Raw genomic sequence first — 16,659 nt, 5'->3', positions numbered from 1 at the left:
CAGAGGGTAGTTTAATTTAGAATCTTAGCTTTGGGAGTTAAGGGTGGGAGTTAAAATCTCCTCTCTCTGAGCACTAGGGAGGGGTTTAACCTCCGACTTCCGGATTACAAGACCGGCGCTCTGGCGCTGAGCTACTAGGGCAGGCTCATTGGAGGGCTTTATTTTCGGCCCAGCCGGCTAGGGGTGAAAGAACTAGGAAGATGGCGAAGTAGATCACAGAGGCAACTTGGCCGATAATGATGAATGGGTGTTCCACGGGCATGCCCCCGATTCAGGTTAAGATAAGTATATCCGCCACCAAGGCCCAGAATAGGAATTGGGTTAGTGGTCGAAAGGTCAGTCCTCGTTGTTTGGAGGTGTGTAAGATTGGTACAACCATAAGGACAAGGATCGAGAATAAAAGGGCGAGTACCCCTCCTAGCTTGTTGGGGATAGATCGTAGGATTGCGTAGGCGAACAAGAAGTACCACTCGGGCTTGATATGAGGTGGGGTGACCAGGGGGTTGGCGGGCGTAAAATTGTCCGGGTCTCCTAGGAGGTTTGGTGCAAAAAGAGCTAAGGATGTCAAACCGAGAAGTATGGCTACGAATCCTAGGAGATCTTTGTACGAGAAGTAAGGGTGGAAGGAGATTTTATCGGCATCGGAGTTAATCCCCGCTGGGTTATTAGATCCTGTTTCATGAAGGAATAGAAGGTGGAGGACTGTAGCAGCTGCAATGACGAAGGGGAATAGGAAGTGAAAGGCGAAAAATCGTGTTAGAGTAGCGTTGTCAACAGAGAACCCGCCTCAAATTCATTGTACCAGGGCGCCTCCTACGTATGGGACAGCGGAGAGGAGGTTTGTGATTACAGTGGCTCCTCAGAAGGATATTTGTCCTCATGGGAGGACGTATCCCACAAAGGCAGTTATTATAGTGAGAAGTAGAAGTACCACCCCGATATTTCAAGTTTCTTTGTAGAGGTATGAGCCGTAATAAAGTCCTCGGGCGATATGTATATAAATGCAAATAAAAAAGAAAGATGCTCCGTTGGCGTGGATGTTTCGAATGAGTCAGCCGTAACTAACATCTCGGCAGATATGGCAGACAGAGGAAAAAGCTGTTGAAATGTCGGAGGTATAGTGCATGGCTAAGAAGAGCCCGGTAAGAATTTGGGTGGCTAAACATAGGCCTAGGAGTGAGCCAAAGTTTCATCAGACTGAGATGTTAGAGGGTGCTGGGAGGTCGACTAGTGCGTCATTAGCGATTTTTAGGAGAGGATGGGTTTTTCGGAGGTTGGCCATTAGGTTCTTGTAGTTGAATAACAACGGTGGTTTTTCAAGTCATTAGTTTCGGTTAGAGTCCGAGCAGGAATTATGACTTATCTTGTGTCTTTATTTCTTTTAGGGCTGGTTTTAGGGCTTGTAGCTGTTGCATCTAACCCTGCACCCTATTTTGCTGCTTTGGGGTTGGTTGTAGCAGCAGGTGTGGGTTGTGGTGTTCTGGTGGGTCACGGGGGTTCTTTTTTGTCTTTGGTGCTATTTTTGATTTACTTGGGGGGGATGCTTGTGGTATTTGCTTATTCAGCGGCTTTGGCTGCTGAACCTTTCCCCGAGTCTTGAGGGGATCGTTCGGTTTTGGGGTATGTGGTAGTTTATACGGTGGGGGTGGTGTTAGTGGCAGGTTTATTTTGGGGTGGGTGATATGAAACTTCGTGGGTGGCGGTGGATGAGTTTAAGGAGTTTTCCGTTTTGCGTGGGGATACAAGTGGGGTGGCGTTGATGTATTCTCACGGAGGGGGGATGTTAATTGCGTGTGCTTGGGTGCTTTTATTAACACTTTTTGTGGTGTTGGAGTTAACACGGGGGCTTAGTCGGGGGGCGCTTCGAGCGGTTTAGGTCAATGTTATTAGGACAGCTAGGGTTGTTGAAAGGAAAAATAGAGTGAGGTATGTTTTAATTATACCTTGTTGGATATTACTTGTTGTCGTGATTATGGGGAGGTGAGTTGAAATAATTCCTTTTGGGCCGACTTTTTCAAATCATGTTTGATCTACTATTTGGCTGGCAATGGTTTGTCCTAAAGTTAAGTTTAGTTTTGGGGCTAATCGGTGGACGATGGCGGGGAAGAATCCTAGTATGTTGGAGAAGTTATGTGAGATGAGGTTGGGCGTGGTTTTAAACTGTTTGTTAGTTAGTGATGCAAGCTCTAATGCAATGAGAAGGCCCAAGATGGTCACCAGGAGGGCGGCTAATTTTAAATGGGTAGGCATGGTTATCACTGGGGTGTTGGATGGAAGGAAGTTTGAGGTAATCAGAAGTCCTGCAATGATGCTTCCTCAGGCTAGCCGCTTGATTGGGTTAATCACGGAGGGATTATTTTCATTAATGGGAGCTGTAGTAGTAAAGCGGGGGTGTCCTATTGAGACGAAAAAGACGACTCGCAGGCTGTAAATGGCAGTGAATGAGGTGGCTAGTAAGGTGAGAGTGAGGGCTCAGGCGTTGAGGTGTGAGGTGTTTAAGGCTTCAATAATAGCATCTTTGGAGAAGAATCCCGCTAAGAATGGGGTGCCAGTAAGTGCAAGGCTCCCGATTGTGAGGCAAGAGGAGGTAAACGGGGTGAGGTTGTGCATACCTCCTATTTTTCGAATGTCTTGTTCGTCGTTTAAACTGTGAATAATTGAGCCGGAGCATAGGAAGAGCATAGCTTTGAAGAATGCGTGAGTGCAGATGTGTAGGAAGGCTAGTTGTGGTTGATTGAGTCCAATGGTAACTATTATAAGTCCTAGTTGGCTAGATGTAGAGAATGCGACAATTTTTTTGATGTCATTTTGTGTTAGGGCGCAGGTGGCGGTGAATAGGGTGGTGAGGGCTCCTAGGCATAAGCAGGTGGTTAGGGCTGTTTGGTTATTTTCTATTAGGGGGTGGAGTCGAATTAATAGGAAGATGCCCGCCACTACCATGGTGCTGGAGTGTAGTAGGGCAGATACCGGCGTAGGACCTTCTATCGCGGAAGGAAGTCACGGGTGAAGTCCAAATTGCGCTGATTTGCCGGTGGCGGCTAGAATGAGGCCCAAAAGAGGGAGTGTTAGGTCAAGTCCTTTTGAAGAGGCAAATATTTGTTGAATTTCTCAGGAGTTTAGGTTTGTTGCGAACCAGGCTATACTTAGGATGAGCCCAATGTCCCCTACTCGGTTGTAAATTACAGCTTGTATAGCAGCTGTGTTAGCATCAGCCCGGCCATGTCATCATCCGATGAGGAGGAACGATATAATTCCAACACCTTCCCAGCCGATAAATAGTTGGAACATATTGTTGGCGGTTACTAAAATAATTATGGCAATCAGGAAGAGGAGAAGGTATTTAAAGAATCGGTTTATGTTGGGGTCGGCATGTATATACCAGGATGCGAATTCGAGAATCGATCAAGTTACATACAGAGCAATTGGGGTGAAAATAATGGAGTAGTGGTCAAATTTAAAGCTAAGGTTAATGTCAAAGGTTGTGGTGTTTATTCATTGTCAATTAGTGACGATAGTCTCGGTTCCTTGGTCTAGGAAGATAAAAAGGGGGAGTAGGCTTACTAGGAAGGCCATTTTGATAGCAGTTTTTACGTGAGTAAGGGCTCAGTTTTTGTGTTGGGGGGCCGGGGTGAGGGTAGTTATAAGAGGATAAATTAGAAGTGCGAAGATCATTAAAAGGGATGAGCTTAAGATGAGTGTAGTCGGGTGCATAGCTGCTACTTGGATTTGCACCAAGAGTTTTTGGTTCCTAAGACCAATGGATGAGCTGTTATCCTTTAGAAGCACGAGTGAACCACAGAATTTAACTGAGGGGGCAGAAGATTAGCAGTCTCTGCTATCATCAGATTTCTCTCGGTGGATAAGAGGATTTTAACCTCTATTTTTAGAATCACAATCTAATGTCTTGGTTAAACTATATCTACAGAAACATCAGCCTCACATGAGTTCAGGTTTTAGGATTAGGAGCATAATTGGGATGAGGTGTAAGATAATAAGTAGGTGCTCTCGGGTGTGGGTGGGTTCAAGAGCAATAATATGGGAGGGCAGGGGGCCCCGTTGGGTTATTAAGAATAGATAGAGGGAGTAGCTTGCTGTAATTAATGTGCCTAGTCCCGTGAGAATAAGGGTTCAATATGATCAGTTAAATATTGAAGTGATGATTATTAGTTCTCCTATTAGGTTGGGGAGAGGAGGAAGGGCCAGATTGGCTAAACTAGCCATAAATCACCAAGTGGTTATTAGGGGGAGAACTATTTGTATCCCTCGGGCTAGTAGTATGGTTCGGCTGTGTGTGCGTTCATAGCTAGTATTGGCTAAGCAGAATAGTGCTGAGGAGGCGAGGCCGTGTGCGATTATGAGGATAATTGCACCAGTAAATCCTCAGGGCGTTTGAATTAAAATACCCCCTGCGACCAGTCCTATATGGCCGACTGAAGAGTATGCGATTAGTGATTTCAGGTCTGTTTGACGTAGGCAAATAGATCCGGTCATAACGATACCTCATAGGGCCAGGACAATAAAGGGGTAAGCTAGTTCTTTGGTTAAGGGGTCTAGTATCACTACCATGCGTATCATGCCGTACCCCCCTAGCTTGAGGAGAACGGCCGCTAGGATTATGGATCCGGCGATTGGAGCTTCTACGTGGGCTTTTGGAAGTCAAAGGTGTACACCGTAGAGTGGTATTTTTACAAGGAAAGCTAAAAGGCAGGCAGCTCACCATAGTTTATCGCCTCATGTTAAAAGGTGCAGGGGTTGTGCGTACTGCAGGGTAAATATGGATAGGGTTCCGTTGTCGTTTTGTATTAGAAGCAGGGCCACAAGGAGGGGCAGGGAGCCAGCTAAGGTGTAGAATAAGAAGTAGGTGCCGGCGTTGAGGCGTTCTGTTTGATTTCCTCATCGGGTAATAATAATTAGGGTTGGGAGTAGCGTGGCTTCGAATATGATGTAGAATATAATAATTTCTGTGGCCCCGAATGCTAAGATTAGAAATATTTGAAGAGATACCAGGAGGGAGATGTAGGTTCGTTGGCGATTTAAGGGTTCAGGGGAGAGGTGATTTTGGCTGGCGAGGATTATAAGGGGGAGTAGTCAGCAGGTTAGTACTAGTAGAGGTGTCGATAGGGGGTCAGTTGCTAAATAGAGGTTAGAGGAGGATCACCCGGCTTCTGACGATCAGTTAAGTCAGGATAAACTTGCTAGGGCGATAATTAAACTTTGGGCGATCGATGTAGTTCATAGTCATTTTGCGGGGCTGAGCCAGATCGTTGGGAAAAGCATGAGTGTGGGGATAAGGATTTTTAACATTGGAGGAGGTTTAAGCTTTGGAGGCGGTCCGTGCCATGTGTTCGTGCGGTTGCTACTAGTAGGGCTAAACCTGCGCTGGCTTCACAGGCTGAGAATGCTAGGAGGAGTATAGGAGCCACTGAGTAACCAGTTGCTTCTATTTGGAGGGCTCACAGGGAGAGGGCAATAAATAGAGAGAGTATCATTCCTTCTAGGCATAGAAGGGCTGAAAGAAGATGGGTGCGGTGAAACGCGAGTCCTATGAGCCCTAGAATAAAGGCTGAGGTAAAGCTGAAGTGTACTGGTGTCATAAGGCGGTCATGGACTTAAACCATGGTCTTTTGAGCCGAAATCAAGGGTCTTGTTTTGGACTAACTGCCTATTCGGCTCATTCTAAGCCTCCTTGGGTTCATTCATAAATTAAGCCAAGAGTAAGGAGGGCGAGTACGGCAGTGGACCAAACGAGTGTCAAGGTAGGGGTGTTGAGCTGATCTCCTCATGGCAGAGGTAGAAGGAGGGCAATTTCTAGATCAAATAGTAGGAATAGGATGGCGATTAGAAAGAAGCGTAAGGAGAAGGGCAGGCGGGCGGACCCTAATGGATCAAATCCACATTCGTAGGGGGACAGTTTCTCTGCGTCGGGGGAGATTTGTGGTAGTCAGAAAGAAACAGTGGCTAGTACTGCAGACAGTGTAATGGTGATAGTGATGATTGTTGTAATTAAGTTCATTATCTTTCCTTGGATTTTAACCAAGACCGGGTGATTGGAAGTCACTTATACGCGTTAATACTAGAAAGATTATGAGCCTCATCAGTAAATAGAGACGTATAGGAAGAGTCATACAACGTCTACAAAGTGTCAATATCAAGCAGCAGCTTCAAAGCCAAAATGATGTTCGGATGTAAAGTGGTATTGAACTTGTCGTAGAAGGCAAACGGCTAGAAAGGTTGAGCCGATAATTACGTGTAGGCCATGGAATCCTGTGGCGACAAAGAAAGTAGAGCCGTACACGCCGTCAGCGATTGTAAATGGGGCTTCGTAGTACTCTATGCCTTGTAGGAAGGTGAAGTAGAATCCTAGTAAGATAGTAAGAGTAAGGGCTTGAATGGTTTGTTTTCGTTCGCCTTCTATGATGCTGTGGTGGGCTCATGTGACGGTAACACCAGATGCTAGAAGGACTGCAGTATTAAGAAGGGGGACTTCAAAGGGGTCTAGAGTAGTAATGCCTGTGGGGGGTCAGCAACCTCCTAGTTCAGGTGTGGGGGCTAGGCTAGCGTGGTAGAAGGCTCAGAAGAAACCTAGGAAAAAGAATACCTCAGAGGTAATAAATAAGATTATGCCGTATCGCAACCCCTTTTGGACTGGTGGTGTGTGGTGCCCTTGAAAGGTGCCTTCTCGGATAATGTCCCGTCATCATTGATATATGGTGAGAAGTAATAGAACATTACCCAGGGTGAGTAGTGTGAGCGAGTGGAAATGGAATCAGACTGCAGTGCCTGATGTAAGTAAAAGGGCGGCAATTGCGCCGGTTAGAGGTCAGGGGCTTGGGTCAACCATGTGGTATGCGTGTGCTTGGTGTGCCATTAAACGTTTTCTTGTAGGTAGAGGCTTAAGAGTAAAACAAAAACGTAGGCTTGAATCATGGCTACAGCAATTTCAAGAAGGGTGAGTAGAAATAGGACAATAGAAGTTAGGATTGCTACTGTGGGTATCATGGGTAGAAGAACAAAGGCTGCTGTAGCGATTAGTTGGATGAGAAGGTGGCCTGCTGTTAGATTGGCTGTAAGTCGTACGCCAAGGGCGAGGGGGCGGATGAAAAGGCTAATTGTTTCGATAATGATTAACACCGGGATTAGCGGGACGGGGGTCCCTTCAGGCAAGAGATGGCCGAGAGCGGCAGTAGGCTGGTTTCGTATGCCGATAATCACCGTGGCGAGTCACAGTGGGACTGCGAGACCCATATTTAGGGATAGCTGTGTGGTGGGGGTAAATGTATATGGAAGTAGGCCTAGTATATTTAGGGTAATAAGAAATAGTATTAGGGAGGTCAGTAGGGCTGCCCATTTGTGACCGCCTAAATTTAGTGGTAGGAGAAGTTGTTGGGTAAATCGGTTGATAAACCATCCCTGGAGGGTGATTAGGCGGTTGTTTAATCATCGGGCAGAGGGGGTGGGGAACAGAATTCATGGTAGTGTTAATGCTACAGCGATAAGTGGAATACCTAGGTATGTGGGGCTCATAAATTGGTCGAAGAAGCTTAGTGTCATGGTCAGTTTCAGGGTTCAGGTTTAGCTTTTTCAGTGCTTTGTGAGGTAGGCTCATTCGTGAAGGTGTGGCCGAGGACTTTTGGAGGAATAACAGTTAGGAAAACCAGTCATGAGAATACTAAAATAGCAAATCAGGGGGCGGGGTTGAGTTGGGGCATGTCACTAGGGGTGGTTGGGGGCCACCAATCTTTAGCTTAAAAGGCTAACGCTATCCCCGATTTAGCTTCTTAGTGAGGCATCTTCAAGTATTATAGTGGATCACTTCTCGAAGTGTTCTAGGGGTACCGCTTCAACAACGATGGGTATGAAGCTATGGTTAGCCCCGCAGATTTCAGAACATTGTCCGTAGAATACTCCAGGTCGAGAGGCAATAAAGGCTGTTTGGTTTAATCGTCCTGGGACCGCGTCTATTTTTACACCTAAGGAGGGAACGGCTCAGGAGTGAAGGACGTCTTCAGCTGAGACCAGAACTCGGATTGGGGATTCTACAGGGACAACTATTCGATGGTCTGTTTCTAGAAGACGAAATTGACCAGGCACTAAGTCTTGAGTGGGGACTATATAAGAATCAAAGCCTAAGTCTTCGTAGTCGGTGTATTCATAGCTTCAATATCATTGGTGACCCATTGCTTTGATAGTAAGGTGCGGGTCATTAATTTCATCTATAAGATAGAGAATTCGGAGGGAGGGGAGGGCAATGAGGATAAGGATGACTGCTGGGAGGATAGTTCAAACGATCTCGATTTCTTGAGAATCAAGGATATACTTATTAGTAAGTTTAGTAGAAACCATTGCTACGATGATATAAAGCACTAGTGTGCTGATAAGAAGAACAATCATAAGAGCGTGGTCGTGGAAATGAAGGAGTTCTTCTATTACAGGGGAGGCCGCGTCTTGGAATCCTAGTTGTGAGGGATGTGCCATTCTAGCTGAGTGCTTAAGACACGCGGGGTTTTAACCCACAATTTTGCCTTGACAAGGCAGTGTAATAGACTAGTTTTACTAGTGTCTTATAGAAGAAAGTGGCAGAGTGGTTATGCGGTTGGCTTGAAACCAGCACATGGGGGTTCAATTCCTCCCTTTCTCGTTAGTTTGCTTGTACTTGGACAAATGCTGGTTCCTCGAATGTGTGATAAGGTGGGGGGCACCCGTGTAGTCATTCTACGTTTGTTGAAGTTAATTCGATTGATGCTACCTCTCGTTTGGCAGCAAAAGCCTCTCAAAGAATAAATAGGAATATAATTACAGCTACTAAGGAGACAAGGGATCCGATTGAGGACACAGTGTTTCACAGTGTGTAGGCGTCTGGGTAGTCAGAGTACCGTCGTGGCATCCCAGCAAGGCCTAGGAAATGCTGTGGAAAAAAGGTTAAATTTACACCGATAAATATGATTCCAAAATGGATTTTGGTCCATGTGCTGTGAAGGGTGTACCCTGTAAATAGCGGGAATCAGTGTACGAAAGCGCCTATGATGGCAAATACAGCCCCCATGGATAGTACGTAGTGGAAATGAGCAACTACGTAATAAGTGTCGTGTAGGACAATGTCTAATGAGGAGTTAGCAAGGACAATACCTGTCAGCCCTCCGACTGTAAATAGGAAAATAAACCCCAGGGCTCAAAGAAGTGGTGTTTCTCATTTGATTGAGCCTCCGTGTAGTGTAGCTAGTCAGCTAAATACCTTTACTCCTGTGGGGATAGCGATAATCATGGTGGCAGATGTAAAGTAGGCACGAGTGTCAACGTCTATCCCAACAGTGAACATATGGTGGGCTCAGACGATAAATCCTAATAATCCGATGGCTATTATAGCTCAGACTATTCCCATATACCCGAATGGTTCTTTTTTACCGGAATAGTACGCAACGATATGTGAAATTATACCAAAGCCGGGGAGGATCAGAATATAGACTTCTGGGTGACCGAAGAATCAAAAGAGGTGCTGGTATAAAATTGGATCTCCCCCGCCTGCCGGGTCAAAGAAAGTGGTGTTTAGATTTCGGTCTGTAAGTAACATAGTAATGCCTGCTGCCAGAACGGGGAGAGAGAGTAGTAGAAGAACAGCAGTGACTAGCACAGCTCAAACAAAAAGTGGGGTTTGGTACTGAGAGATAGCTGGGGGCTTTATGTTAATAATGGTCGTAATAAAATTAATGGCTCCTAAAATTGAGGAGATCCCGGCTAAATGAAGGGAGAAGATAGTCAGATCAACTGAGGCTCCTGCGTGGGCGAGGTTGCCGGCCAGAGGGGGATAAACTGTTCACCCGGTGCCAGCCCCGGCTTCAACTCCAGAGGAAGATAGGAGGAGGAGAAAGGATGGCGGAAGGAGTCAGAAGCTTATGTTATTTATTCGAGGGAATGCCATATCAGGGGCTCCGATCATTAGGGGGATTAATCAGTTTCCAAAGCCTCCGATCATAATCGGCATGACTATAAAGAAAATCATAACGAAGGCATGGGCTGTGACGATTACGTTGTAAATCTGATCATCCCCTAGAAGAGCGCCCGGCTGGCTCAGTTCTGCTCGAATCAGTAGACTTAGGGCGGTGCCTACTATCCCGGCTCAGGCACCAAATACTAAATAGAGGGTGCCAATGTCTTTGTGGTTGGTTGAGAAAAATCATCGTGTGATTGCCACAGGTAGGGTGGCTGAGAGCCCAAGCGGTGGATTGTAGCTCCATGGACAGAGGTTTAATTCCTCTCCTTATCAAGCCCTGTGGTGTACCACACGTTAGATTGCAAATCTGAAGAAGTAGGCTAATAGCCTGCCGGGGCTTTACCCCGCCTCGCCCCCCCGGTGGCGGGGTAAAGTAGATGGATGCTCGCTGGATAGAGCGCTTAGCTGTTAACTAAGAGTTTGTAGGATCGAGGCCTTCCCACCTAGAAAGGCTTTAGCTTAATTAAAGTGTCTGGGTTGCATTCAGAATATGTGGGATAGAGTCCTGCAAGTCTTAACAAGGGCTGGGAGATTTTCACTCCCGCTTAGAGCTTTGAAGGCTCTTGGTCTTAATGCTATCCTAAGCCCTTACTACAAAGCTAACATGGCAGTCACAGCTGGTGTGAGGGGAAGTAATCCTAGGGCTAAAATAGTAACAATTGAAAGGGGCAAGGTAATTATGGTAAAGTTGAGGCGTCAGGGGGCGGTGGCAGTTAGGGTATTTGGATAAATAGTGAGGGTCAAGGCGTAGCAGAGTCGGAGATAAAAGTAAAGGCTTAGAAGGGCTGTTATAGCAGCTAGTGTGGCAGGCAGTGGGAGTTCTTGTTTTGTTAGTTCTTGCAAAATAAGTCATTTTGGTATAAAGCCTGAGAGAGGTGGAAGGCCCCCGAGGGATAATAACACAAGAGCGGTTAATGCGGCGAGGGTTGGGGATTTGGTTCATGAAGTCGCGAGAGTATTAATAGTTAGAGAGTTGTTGGTTTTTAGTGTGAGGAATGCTGAAGATGTCATGATAATATATAGGGAGAGGCTGAGGAGTGTAAGGGAGGGTGCGAATTGTAAAATTAATACTATTCACCCAAGGTGGGCAATTGAAGAGTATGCTAGAATTTTACGTAGTTGGGTTTGGTTAAGCCCGCCTCAGCCCCCTACAAGTGTTGATAGAAGGCCAATTGCAATTAGTAGGGAAGAGTTAATAGTTGGGGCTACTTGAATTATAAGTGCAAAAGGTGCTAGTTTTTGTCAGGTTGACAGGATTAGTCCTGTCGTGAGTTCAAGTCCTTGAAGAACTTCTGGTAGTCAAAAGTGAACGGGGGCTAGTCCAAGTTTGAGGGCAAGGGCCAATATTGCTGTTGTAGTTGCTAAAGGGTGTGATAGCTGGTGAATTTCCCATTCCCCCACAAGTCAGGCGTTGGTGGTGCTAGCAAAAAGGATCATTGCTGCGGCGGTTGCTTGTGTCAAAAAATATTTGGTTGTTGCTTCAATTGCTCGGGGGTGGTGTTGTTGCGCCATAATTGGGATAATAGCGAGGGTATTGATTTCTAGGCCTATTCATGCAAGTAACCAGTGAGAGCTGGCAAAGGTGAGGACTGTACCTAGTCCTAGGCTAGAGAGTAAGATGGTGAGTACGTAGGGGTTCATTAGTAAGGGAAGGATTTTAACCAACATATTCGGGGTATGGGCCCGAAAGCTTAATTAGCTGACCTTACTAGAAAGTGGTGTAGTGGAAGCACCAAGAGTTTTGATCTCTTGAGGATGGGTTCGAGCCCCTTCTCTCTAGAATTGAGGGGACTTGAACCCCTATCAGCCACGCTATCAAGGTGGTCCTTAAGCATTCAGGCACAATTCCTGGCTAAAGCTGAGGAGGGAGGCCTGCTAGGGCGATGGGGAGTGCTAGATGCCACAGTACAAGGGCCAGGGTGATGGGTAGGAAGCTTTTCCAAACTAAATGTATAAGTTGATCGTACCGAAATCGGGGGTAGGAAGCTCGTACTCATAAAAATACAACGGAGAGGAGGGCAGCTTTTGTTATTAGGTTCAGGGCAGTTAGTTCTGGTAAAGCGGGGATGTGGGATGCGCCTAGGAATAGGATGGCTGAGAGTGTATTTATTAGAAGGATGTTAGCGTACTCGGCTAGGAAAAAGAGGGCAAAGGGCCCTCCAGCATATTCTACATTGAATCCGGAGACTAATTCTGACTCCCCCTCTGTGAGGTCAAAAGGGGCACGGTTTGTCTCAGCGAGGGTGGAGATGTATCATATGGCGGCAAGTGGTCAGGCTGGCACTAGCAGTCAGATGCTTTCTTGGGCTACGTTGAAGGTTTGAAGAGTAAACCCCCCCGTGATAATAATCACGCTAAGTAAGATTAAGCCTAGGCTAACTTCGTAGGAAATGGTTTGTGCTACTGCCCGTAGGGCCCCAATTAGAGCGTATTTGGAGTTTGACGCTCAGCCTGACCCTAGGATAGAATATACGGCTAGGCTGGATAGTGCAAGTACAAATAGTACCCCTAGGTTAAGATCTGTGACAGGGTAAGGAATAGGTATTGGGGCTCAAAGAGTGAGTGCAAGTGTAAGGGCAAGTATGGGTGTGGCGAGAAATAGAAAGGGGGAAGAGGTGGAAGGTCGAACTGGTTCTTTAATAAATAGTTTTAGGCCGTCTGCGATAGGTTGTAGTAGTCCGTAGGGGCCGACGATGTTGGGTCCTTTTCGAAGTTGCATATACCCAAGGACTTTCCGTTCGAGTAGGGTGAGGAAAGCAACTGCTAGCAAAACGGGTACGATGTATGCTAGTGGATTAATAATGTGGGTGATTAGGGTGGTCATCATAGCTAAGAAGAGGGTTTGAACCTCTGAGAAAGAGGGCTTAGGCCTCTCGCAATTACCGGGCTCTGCCATCTTAGCGCGCCGTTCTTTTAGGCAATCTTGGTGTGCCCCCTTGTCTGTTTTAGTTGCCTTCATCAGGTGGGGGTGGGGCGTGCCTTAAGCATGGGCCCCTTCTTTCCGGTCCTTTCGTACTAGGAAACAACACTTCATAGATAGAAACTGACCTGGATTACTCCGGTCTGAACTCAGATCACGTAGGACTTTAATCGTTGAACAAACGAACCCTTAATAGCGGCTGCACCATTAGGATGTCCTGATCCAACATCGAGGTCGTAAACCCCCTCGTCGATAGGGACTCTGGGAGAGGATTGCGCTGTTATCCCTAGGGTAACTCGGTCCGTTGATCGGCGTTTGCCGGATCATTTTTGGTCAGATATTCTGGTGCTTAGAGTTGTAGCTCTTGGCTGTGAGGGCAGTGCCCCCAGTCCACATGGGGGCTTAATTTTCCCCCGCGGTCGCCCCAACCAAAGACATATGGGCTAGGGGTCACTGCGTTTTTACTTGTTAATCCAAGGTTGTTTGACGTGATCTGCCTGGTGTCTAAAGCTCCATAGGGTCTTCTCGTCTTATGTGCTTATGTCCGCTTCTGCACGGGCAGATCAATTTCATTGACTTGGAAGAGGAGACAGCTAAGCCCTCGTGATGCCATTCATACAGGTCTTCATTTAAAAGACAAGTGATTGCGCTACCTTCGCACGGTCAAAATACCGCGGCCGTTAAACCCATAGTCACAGGGCAGGCGGGACCTCTTATGTTTTGATTTGCAAGAGGCGATGTTTTTGGTAAACAGGCGAGGCTTGTGTTTGCCGAGTTCCTTCTCTTCCTTTGGGTCTTTCCCTGGGGGCACTCCTGTGTGGGGTTAACGATTCGTTGGTGTAGGTTCTTCTCGGTGTTTATTCTGGCCTACAGTTCCCTCTTGGTTTGGGTTCGTTATTTGTCGGGGGTGGGTCCGATCCGACTTACACATGTGCTGGGAGAGAGTTGTTCTCTCTTATTACTCATTCTAGCATAATCTCTTCCATGGGGGCATGGAATGGCTTAGTACGGTTAGGGGGGTGGGATTTCTTATCAGGATAAGAGGTTTATATCTGTCTGAGCTTTAACGCTTTCTGTGCAGGTGGCTGCTCTTAGGCCCACTGTAACAGGTTACCTTAGTAATTATGATCCTTAGCCGCCTGTTAAGGTTGTGTCCTTGTTCAAAGGAGCTGTACCTCCTTTGACTAACTCTCCTGGTTTCTTTGGGACAATATTAGTTTTACCTCAAGGTCCTAAGAAAGCCGGGGGGCTGAACTTCTATTCATTTCCTAAGCAACCAGCTATAACTAGGCTCGATAGGTTTATCACCTCTACTCGGGGCTCGTCCCACTCTTTTGCCACAGAGACGGGTTAGCCCTATAATAGGCTGTCCCGGAGTAGCTCGTCTAGTTTCGGGGGCCTGAACTAAAGTTCTCTTTGCTCAGGTTTGCTGGCTAAATCATGATGCAAAAGGTACGAGATTTAATCTCTGCTTTTCTAGGCTTAAATGGATTATTTCAATTCTCTTTCAGCTTTCCCTTGCGGTACTTTTTCTGTTGCTCAGTTATCTCCTTTTCGGTCGCCCGTACTAAGGTGGAAAAATGGTTTGTTGACTTAATTCTAAGTTTTATTGGGGTATGTATATTGTGGTGTTAGACCAAATGTATTGGCTAGCTAGTCAGCTCAGGGTGACCCGATTTGCACGGATGTCTTCTCGGTGTAAGGGAGGTGCTTTCCTATTTTAGCTACACTCTGGTTATTCCAAGCGCACCTTCCGGTACACTTACCATGTTACGACTTGCCTCCCCTTTGTTCGGTTAACTTCTTAGTTAGAAGGACAGGTTGAACTTGGGGAGAGTGACGGGCGGTGTGTGCGCGCCTCAGAGCCAGTTTCAAGAGAACTCTCTATTTTCTGTTTACTGCTAAATCCACCTTCGGACGCTGATTTCACAGCGTGGTTCGTAGTACTCTAATTTAGAGAATGTAGCCCATTTCTTCCCACCCCATGCGCTACACCTCGACCTGACGTTTTGGGTTTTGTCCATTTTGCTTACTATGGGGCCTTCACAGGGTAAGCTGACGACGGTGGTATATAGGCGGGTAAAACAAGAGGTGGTGAGGTTGAACGGGGGTTATCGGTTCTAGAACAGGCTCCTCTAGGTGGGTCTGAGGCACCGCCAAGTCCTTTGGGTTTTAAGCTGGCGCTTGTAGTTCCCTGGCGGATATCAATTGTATATTTCTATCAAAGTTTACGGCTAGGCATAGTGGGGTATCTAATCCCAGTTTGTTTCTTAGCTGTCGTGGGGTCAGGCGTAATTAAAGCTGCTTTCGCGGTAGGTCTTCGTGCTCCCAGGTGCGTATGACGGCTGAGGGGGTGTTCGGCTTTATTAAATATCTTTCCATAACCACTCTTTACGCCGGTAGTTATCAACTAGGGCCTCTCGTATAACCGCGGTGGCTGGCACGAGTTTTACCGGCCCTCTTAACCTTAACTAAGTCAAGCTTCCGCTTATGGCTTAATATTTATCACTGCTGAGTTTCCTTGGGGGTGTGGCTTAGCAAGGCGTCGTGGGCTGCCTGGGCGCGCCTGATGCCGGCTCCTCGTCCCCGGGCAGGGGATTAAGGGCATCCTCACAGGAGTGCGGAGACTTGCATGTGTAAGTTCAGTTAAAGCTGATAGTAAAGTCAGGACCAAGCCTTTGTGCTCGTGGGACTTTCTAGGGTCCATCTTAACAGCTTCAGTGTTATGCTTTAGTTAAGCTACGCCAGCAGTGGGCTGGGGGGCGGAAATAGTGTCTATAACAGTGCTTCCGGTGCCGGGTGCTGCTAAGGGATCGAAAAGTTTATTAATGTATACTTTAATTATGAAAGTGTATGCATTACAGCGCTGTCGGTGCCAAATGCTAAAAAGTGCACCAAAAGTTTATTAATGTATATAAAAAATATCATGCTGATTTGAGACTTCCTGGTTTAGGGGTTTAACAGGAACATAAGGATCTTTCAGCGTAGGGGGGTAGGGGGGTTTACCGCGCAAAAGCCGGGGAAACATCAGATATTTGTGAAGAAAATAATGGACCTTATGCACTTGATATCCAAGTATGTGATTCTTTATAGAATATCATTCCACCATGAATACATAGTTCTCTGGAATTCAAGATCTAGTTCGACCTTGTTAGACTTCTTTGCTTGCACTTGTATATGCAAGCTGAAAGGAAAAAAAAAAAAAGAGAACCCTATGCATATAAGAGAACGCCCGGCTTGGTGGGTAACGGGCAATAAGATTGACACCATTAACCAGATGCTTTACATTCGGCTTTCAGGGGCTGGTTTCTTAAGGATAGCCCTTGACTTAGGAACCAAATGCCAGGAATAATTCACGAGATGCGACTTAATACGATATCTGCCCCTGACCATCAATAAGAGTATGCCTACTGATAAATCGTTGGTCGGTTCTTACTACATTAAGTAGGACCGATGCTGAAAGTTGGTGGGTAAAGACGGAGCCCATCTTAGTTGGAGTTGTGTTAGTGTAGCAATTAATCAGTTTAAAACCATTCGGTTGGTTATTATCTCGTGTTTGCTTAATGTAAACCTTGGATTTGTACTGATGTATGAGGGGTTGAAACCACCTTATGTTGATAATACATATAATGTACTACTCACGTGCAGTATTATATATGGGTAAATACATAGTATGTAATATTATACATAGATGTAGTATAACATTGGGTTTACAAGTTATAACATTTACAAATGTACATCTATTAGCCGT

The 16,659-nt window shown here is 46.2% G+C and overlaps 13 protein-coding genes and 24 non-coding genes across 37 annotated transcripts, besides 2 other annotated features; 8 read left to right on the top strand and 29 right to left on the bottom strand. All coding sequences in view use genetic code 2, as the record gives it.

Moving 5' to 3' along the window:
• On the top strand, positions 1-70 carry KEG53_t22. Its single transcript has one exon. It is a non-coding gene; the product is annotated as a tRNA-Pro (tRNA).
• Positions 70-141, bottom strand: KEG53_t21. The gene has a single exon. It is a non-coding gene; the product is annotated as a tRNA-Thr (tRNA).
• CYTB (cytochrome b) lies at positions 142-1,282 on the bottom strand. Its single transcript has one exon. A coding segment is annotated over exon 1 (1,141 nt).
• A 4-nt stretch (positions 1,283-1,286) lies between these two features.
• KEG53_t20 lies at positions 1,287-1,354 on the top strand. Its single transcript has one exon. It is a non-coding gene; the product is annotated as a tRNA-Glu (tRNA).
• On the top strand, positions 1,355-1,876 carry ND6 (NADH dehydrogenase subunit 6). The gene has a single exon. The coding sequence runs from the start codon at positions 1,355-1,357 to the stop codon at positions 1,874-1,876; it is 522 nt and encodes a 173-aa protein (YP_001122911.1).
• On the bottom strand, positions 1,873-3,711 carry ND5 (NADH dehydrogenase subunit 5). The gene has a single exon. It carries the CDS (start codon positions 3,709-3,711, stop codon positions 1,873-1,875), a length of 1,839 nt encoding a protein of 612 aa, YP_001122910.1.
• On the bottom strand, positions 3,712-3,784 carry KEG53_t19. Its single transcript has one exon. It is a non-coding gene; the product is annotated as a tRNA-Leu (tRNA).
• A 1-nt stretch (position 3,785) lies between these two features.
• KEG53_t18 lies at positions 3,786-3,854 on the bottom strand. Its single transcript has one exon. It is a non-coding gene; the product is annotated as a tRNA-Ser (tRNA).
• KEG53_t17 lies at positions 3,855-3,923 on the bottom strand. The gene has a single exon. It is a non-coding gene; the product is annotated as a tRNA-His (tRNA).
• Positions 3,924-5,304, bottom strand: ND4 (NADH dehydrogenase subunit 4). Its single transcript has one exon. A coding segment is annotated over exon 1 (1,381 nt).
• Positions 5,298-5,594, bottom strand: ND4L (NADH dehydrogenase subunit 4L). Its single transcript has one exon. It carries the CDS (start codon positions 5,592-5,594, stop codon positions 5,298-5,300), a length of 297 nt encoding a protein of 98 aa, YP_001122908.1.
• KEG53_t16 lies at positions 5,595-5,663 on the bottom strand. Its single transcript has one exon. It is a non-coding gene; the product is annotated as a tRNA-Arg (tRNA).
• ND3 (NADH dehydrogenase subunit 3) lies at positions 5,664-6,013 on the bottom strand. Its single transcript has one exon. A coding segment is annotated over exon 1 (350 nt).
• On the bottom strand, positions 6,014-6,083 carry KEG53_t15. Its single transcript has one exon. It is a non-coding gene; the product is annotated as a tRNA-Gly (tRNA).
• COX3 (cytochrome c oxidase subunit III) lies at positions 6,083-6,868 on the bottom strand. Its single transcript has one exon. The coding sequence runs from the start codon at positions 6,866-6,868 to the stop codon at positions 6,083-6,085; it is 786 nt and encodes a 261-aa protein (YP_001122906.1).
• Positions 6,868-7,551, bottom strand: ATP6 (ATP synthase F0 subunit 6). The gene has a single exon. It carries the CDS (start codon positions 7,549-7,551, stop codon positions 6,868-6,870), a length of 684 nt encoding a protein of 227 aa, YP_001122905.1.
• On the bottom strand, positions 7,542-7,709 carry ATP8 (ATP synthase F0 subunit 8). The gene has a single exon. It carries the CDS (start codon positions 7,707-7,709, stop codon positions 7,542-7,544), a length of 168 nt encoding a protein of 55 aa, YP_001122904.1.
• Position 7,710: 1 nt separating this feature from the next.
• On the bottom strand, positions 7,711-7,784 carry KEG53_t14. The gene has a single exon. It is a non-coding gene; the product is annotated as a tRNA-Lys (tRNA).
• Positions 7,785-8,475, bottom strand: COX2 (cytochrome c oxidase subunit II). The gene has a single exon. A coding segment is annotated over exon 1 (691 nt).
• Positions 8,476-8,489: 14 nt separating this feature from the next.
• KEG53_t13 lies at positions 8,490-8,563 on the bottom strand. The gene has a single exon. It is a non-coding gene; the product is annotated as a tRNA-Asp (tRNA).
• Positions 8,564-8,567: 4 nt separating this feature from the next.
• KEG53_t12 lies at positions 8,568-8,638 on the top strand. The gene has a single exon. It is a non-coding gene; the product is annotated as a tRNA-Ser (tRNA).
• COX1 (cytochrome c oxidase subunit I) lies at positions 8,639-10,189 on the bottom strand. The gene has a single exon. It carries the CDS (start codon positions 10,187-10,189, stop codon positions 8,639-8,641), a length of 1,551 nt encoding a protein of 516 aa, YP_001122902.1.
• A 1-nt stretch (position 10,190) lies between these two features.
• Positions 10,191-10,261, bottom strand: KEG53_t11. The gene has a single exon. It is a non-coding gene; the product is annotated as a tRNA-Tyr (tRNA).
• KEG53_t10 lies at positions 10,262-10,328 on the top strand. The gene has a single exon. It is a non-coding gene; the product is annotated as a tRNA-Cys (tRNA).
• Positions 10,329-10,362: an origin of replication (OriL).
• KEG53_t09 lies at positions 10,363-10,435 on the top strand. Its single transcript has one exon. It is a non-coding gene; the product is annotated as a tRNA-Asn (tRNA).
• A 1-nt stretch (position 10,436) lies between these two features.
• On the top strand, positions 10,437-10,505 carry KEG53_t08. Its single transcript has one exon. It is a non-coding gene; the product is annotated as a tRNA-Ala (tRNA).
• A 2-nt stretch (positions 10,506-10,507) lies between these two features.
• On the bottom strand, positions 10,508-10,577 carry KEG53_t07. The gene has a single exon. It is a non-coding gene; the product is annotated as a tRNA-Trp (tRNA).
• Positions 10,578-10,579: 2 nt separating this feature from the next.
• On the bottom strand, positions 10,580-11,629 carry ND2 (NADH dehydrogenase subunit 2). The gene has a single exon. It carries the CDS (start codon positions 11,627-11,629, stop codon positions 10,580-10,582), a length of 1,050 nt encoding a protein of 349 aa, YP_001122901.1.
• Positions 11,630-11,698, bottom strand: KEG53_t06. The gene has a single exon. It is a non-coding gene; the product is annotated as a tRNA-Met (tRNA).
• KEG53_t05 lies at positions 11,698-11,768 on the top strand. The gene has a single exon. It is a non-coding gene; the product is annotated as a tRNA-Gln (tRNA).
• Positions 11,766-11,837, bottom strand: KEG53_t04. The gene has a single exon. It is a non-coding gene; the product is annotated as a tRNA-Ile (tRNA).
• A 3-nt stretch (positions 11,838-11,840) lies between these two features.
• On the bottom strand, positions 11,841-12,815 carry ND1 (NADH dehydrogenase subunit 1). Its single transcript has one exon. It carries the CDS (start codon positions 12,813-12,815, stop codon positions 11,841-11,843), a length of 975 nt encoding a protein of 324 aa, YP_001122900.1.
• Positions 12,816-12,880, bottom strand: KEG53_t03. Its single transcript has one exon. It is a non-coding gene; the product is annotated as a tRNA-Leu (tRNA).
• KEG53_r01 lies at positions 12,881-14,570 on the bottom strand. The gene has a single exon. It is a non-coding gene; the product is annotated as a 16S ribosomal RNA (ribosomal RNA).
• KEG53_t02 lies at positions 14,571-14,642 on the bottom strand. Its single transcript has one exon. It is a non-coding gene; the product is annotated as a tRNA-Val (tRNA).
• KEG53_r02 lies at positions 14,643-15,589 on the bottom strand. The gene has a single exon. It is a non-coding gene; the product is annotated as a s-rRNA (ribosomal RNA).
• Positions 15,590-15,657, bottom strand: KEG53_t01. Its single transcript has one exon. It is a non-coding gene; the product is annotated as a tRNA-Phe (tRNA).
• Positions 15,658-16,659: a D loop (control region).

The sequence above is a fragment of the mitochondrial genome of Oncorhynchus kisutch, assembly GCF_002021735.2.
Source record: "Oncorhynchus kisutch mitochondrion, complete genome".
NCBI lineage: Eukaryota > Metazoa > Chordata > Actinopteri > Salmoniformes > Salmonidae > Oncorhynchus > Oncorhynchus kisutch.
The sequence above is the reverse complement of the archived record's forward strand: the minus strand, read 5'-3'. Positions and strand labels throughout refer to the sequence as shown.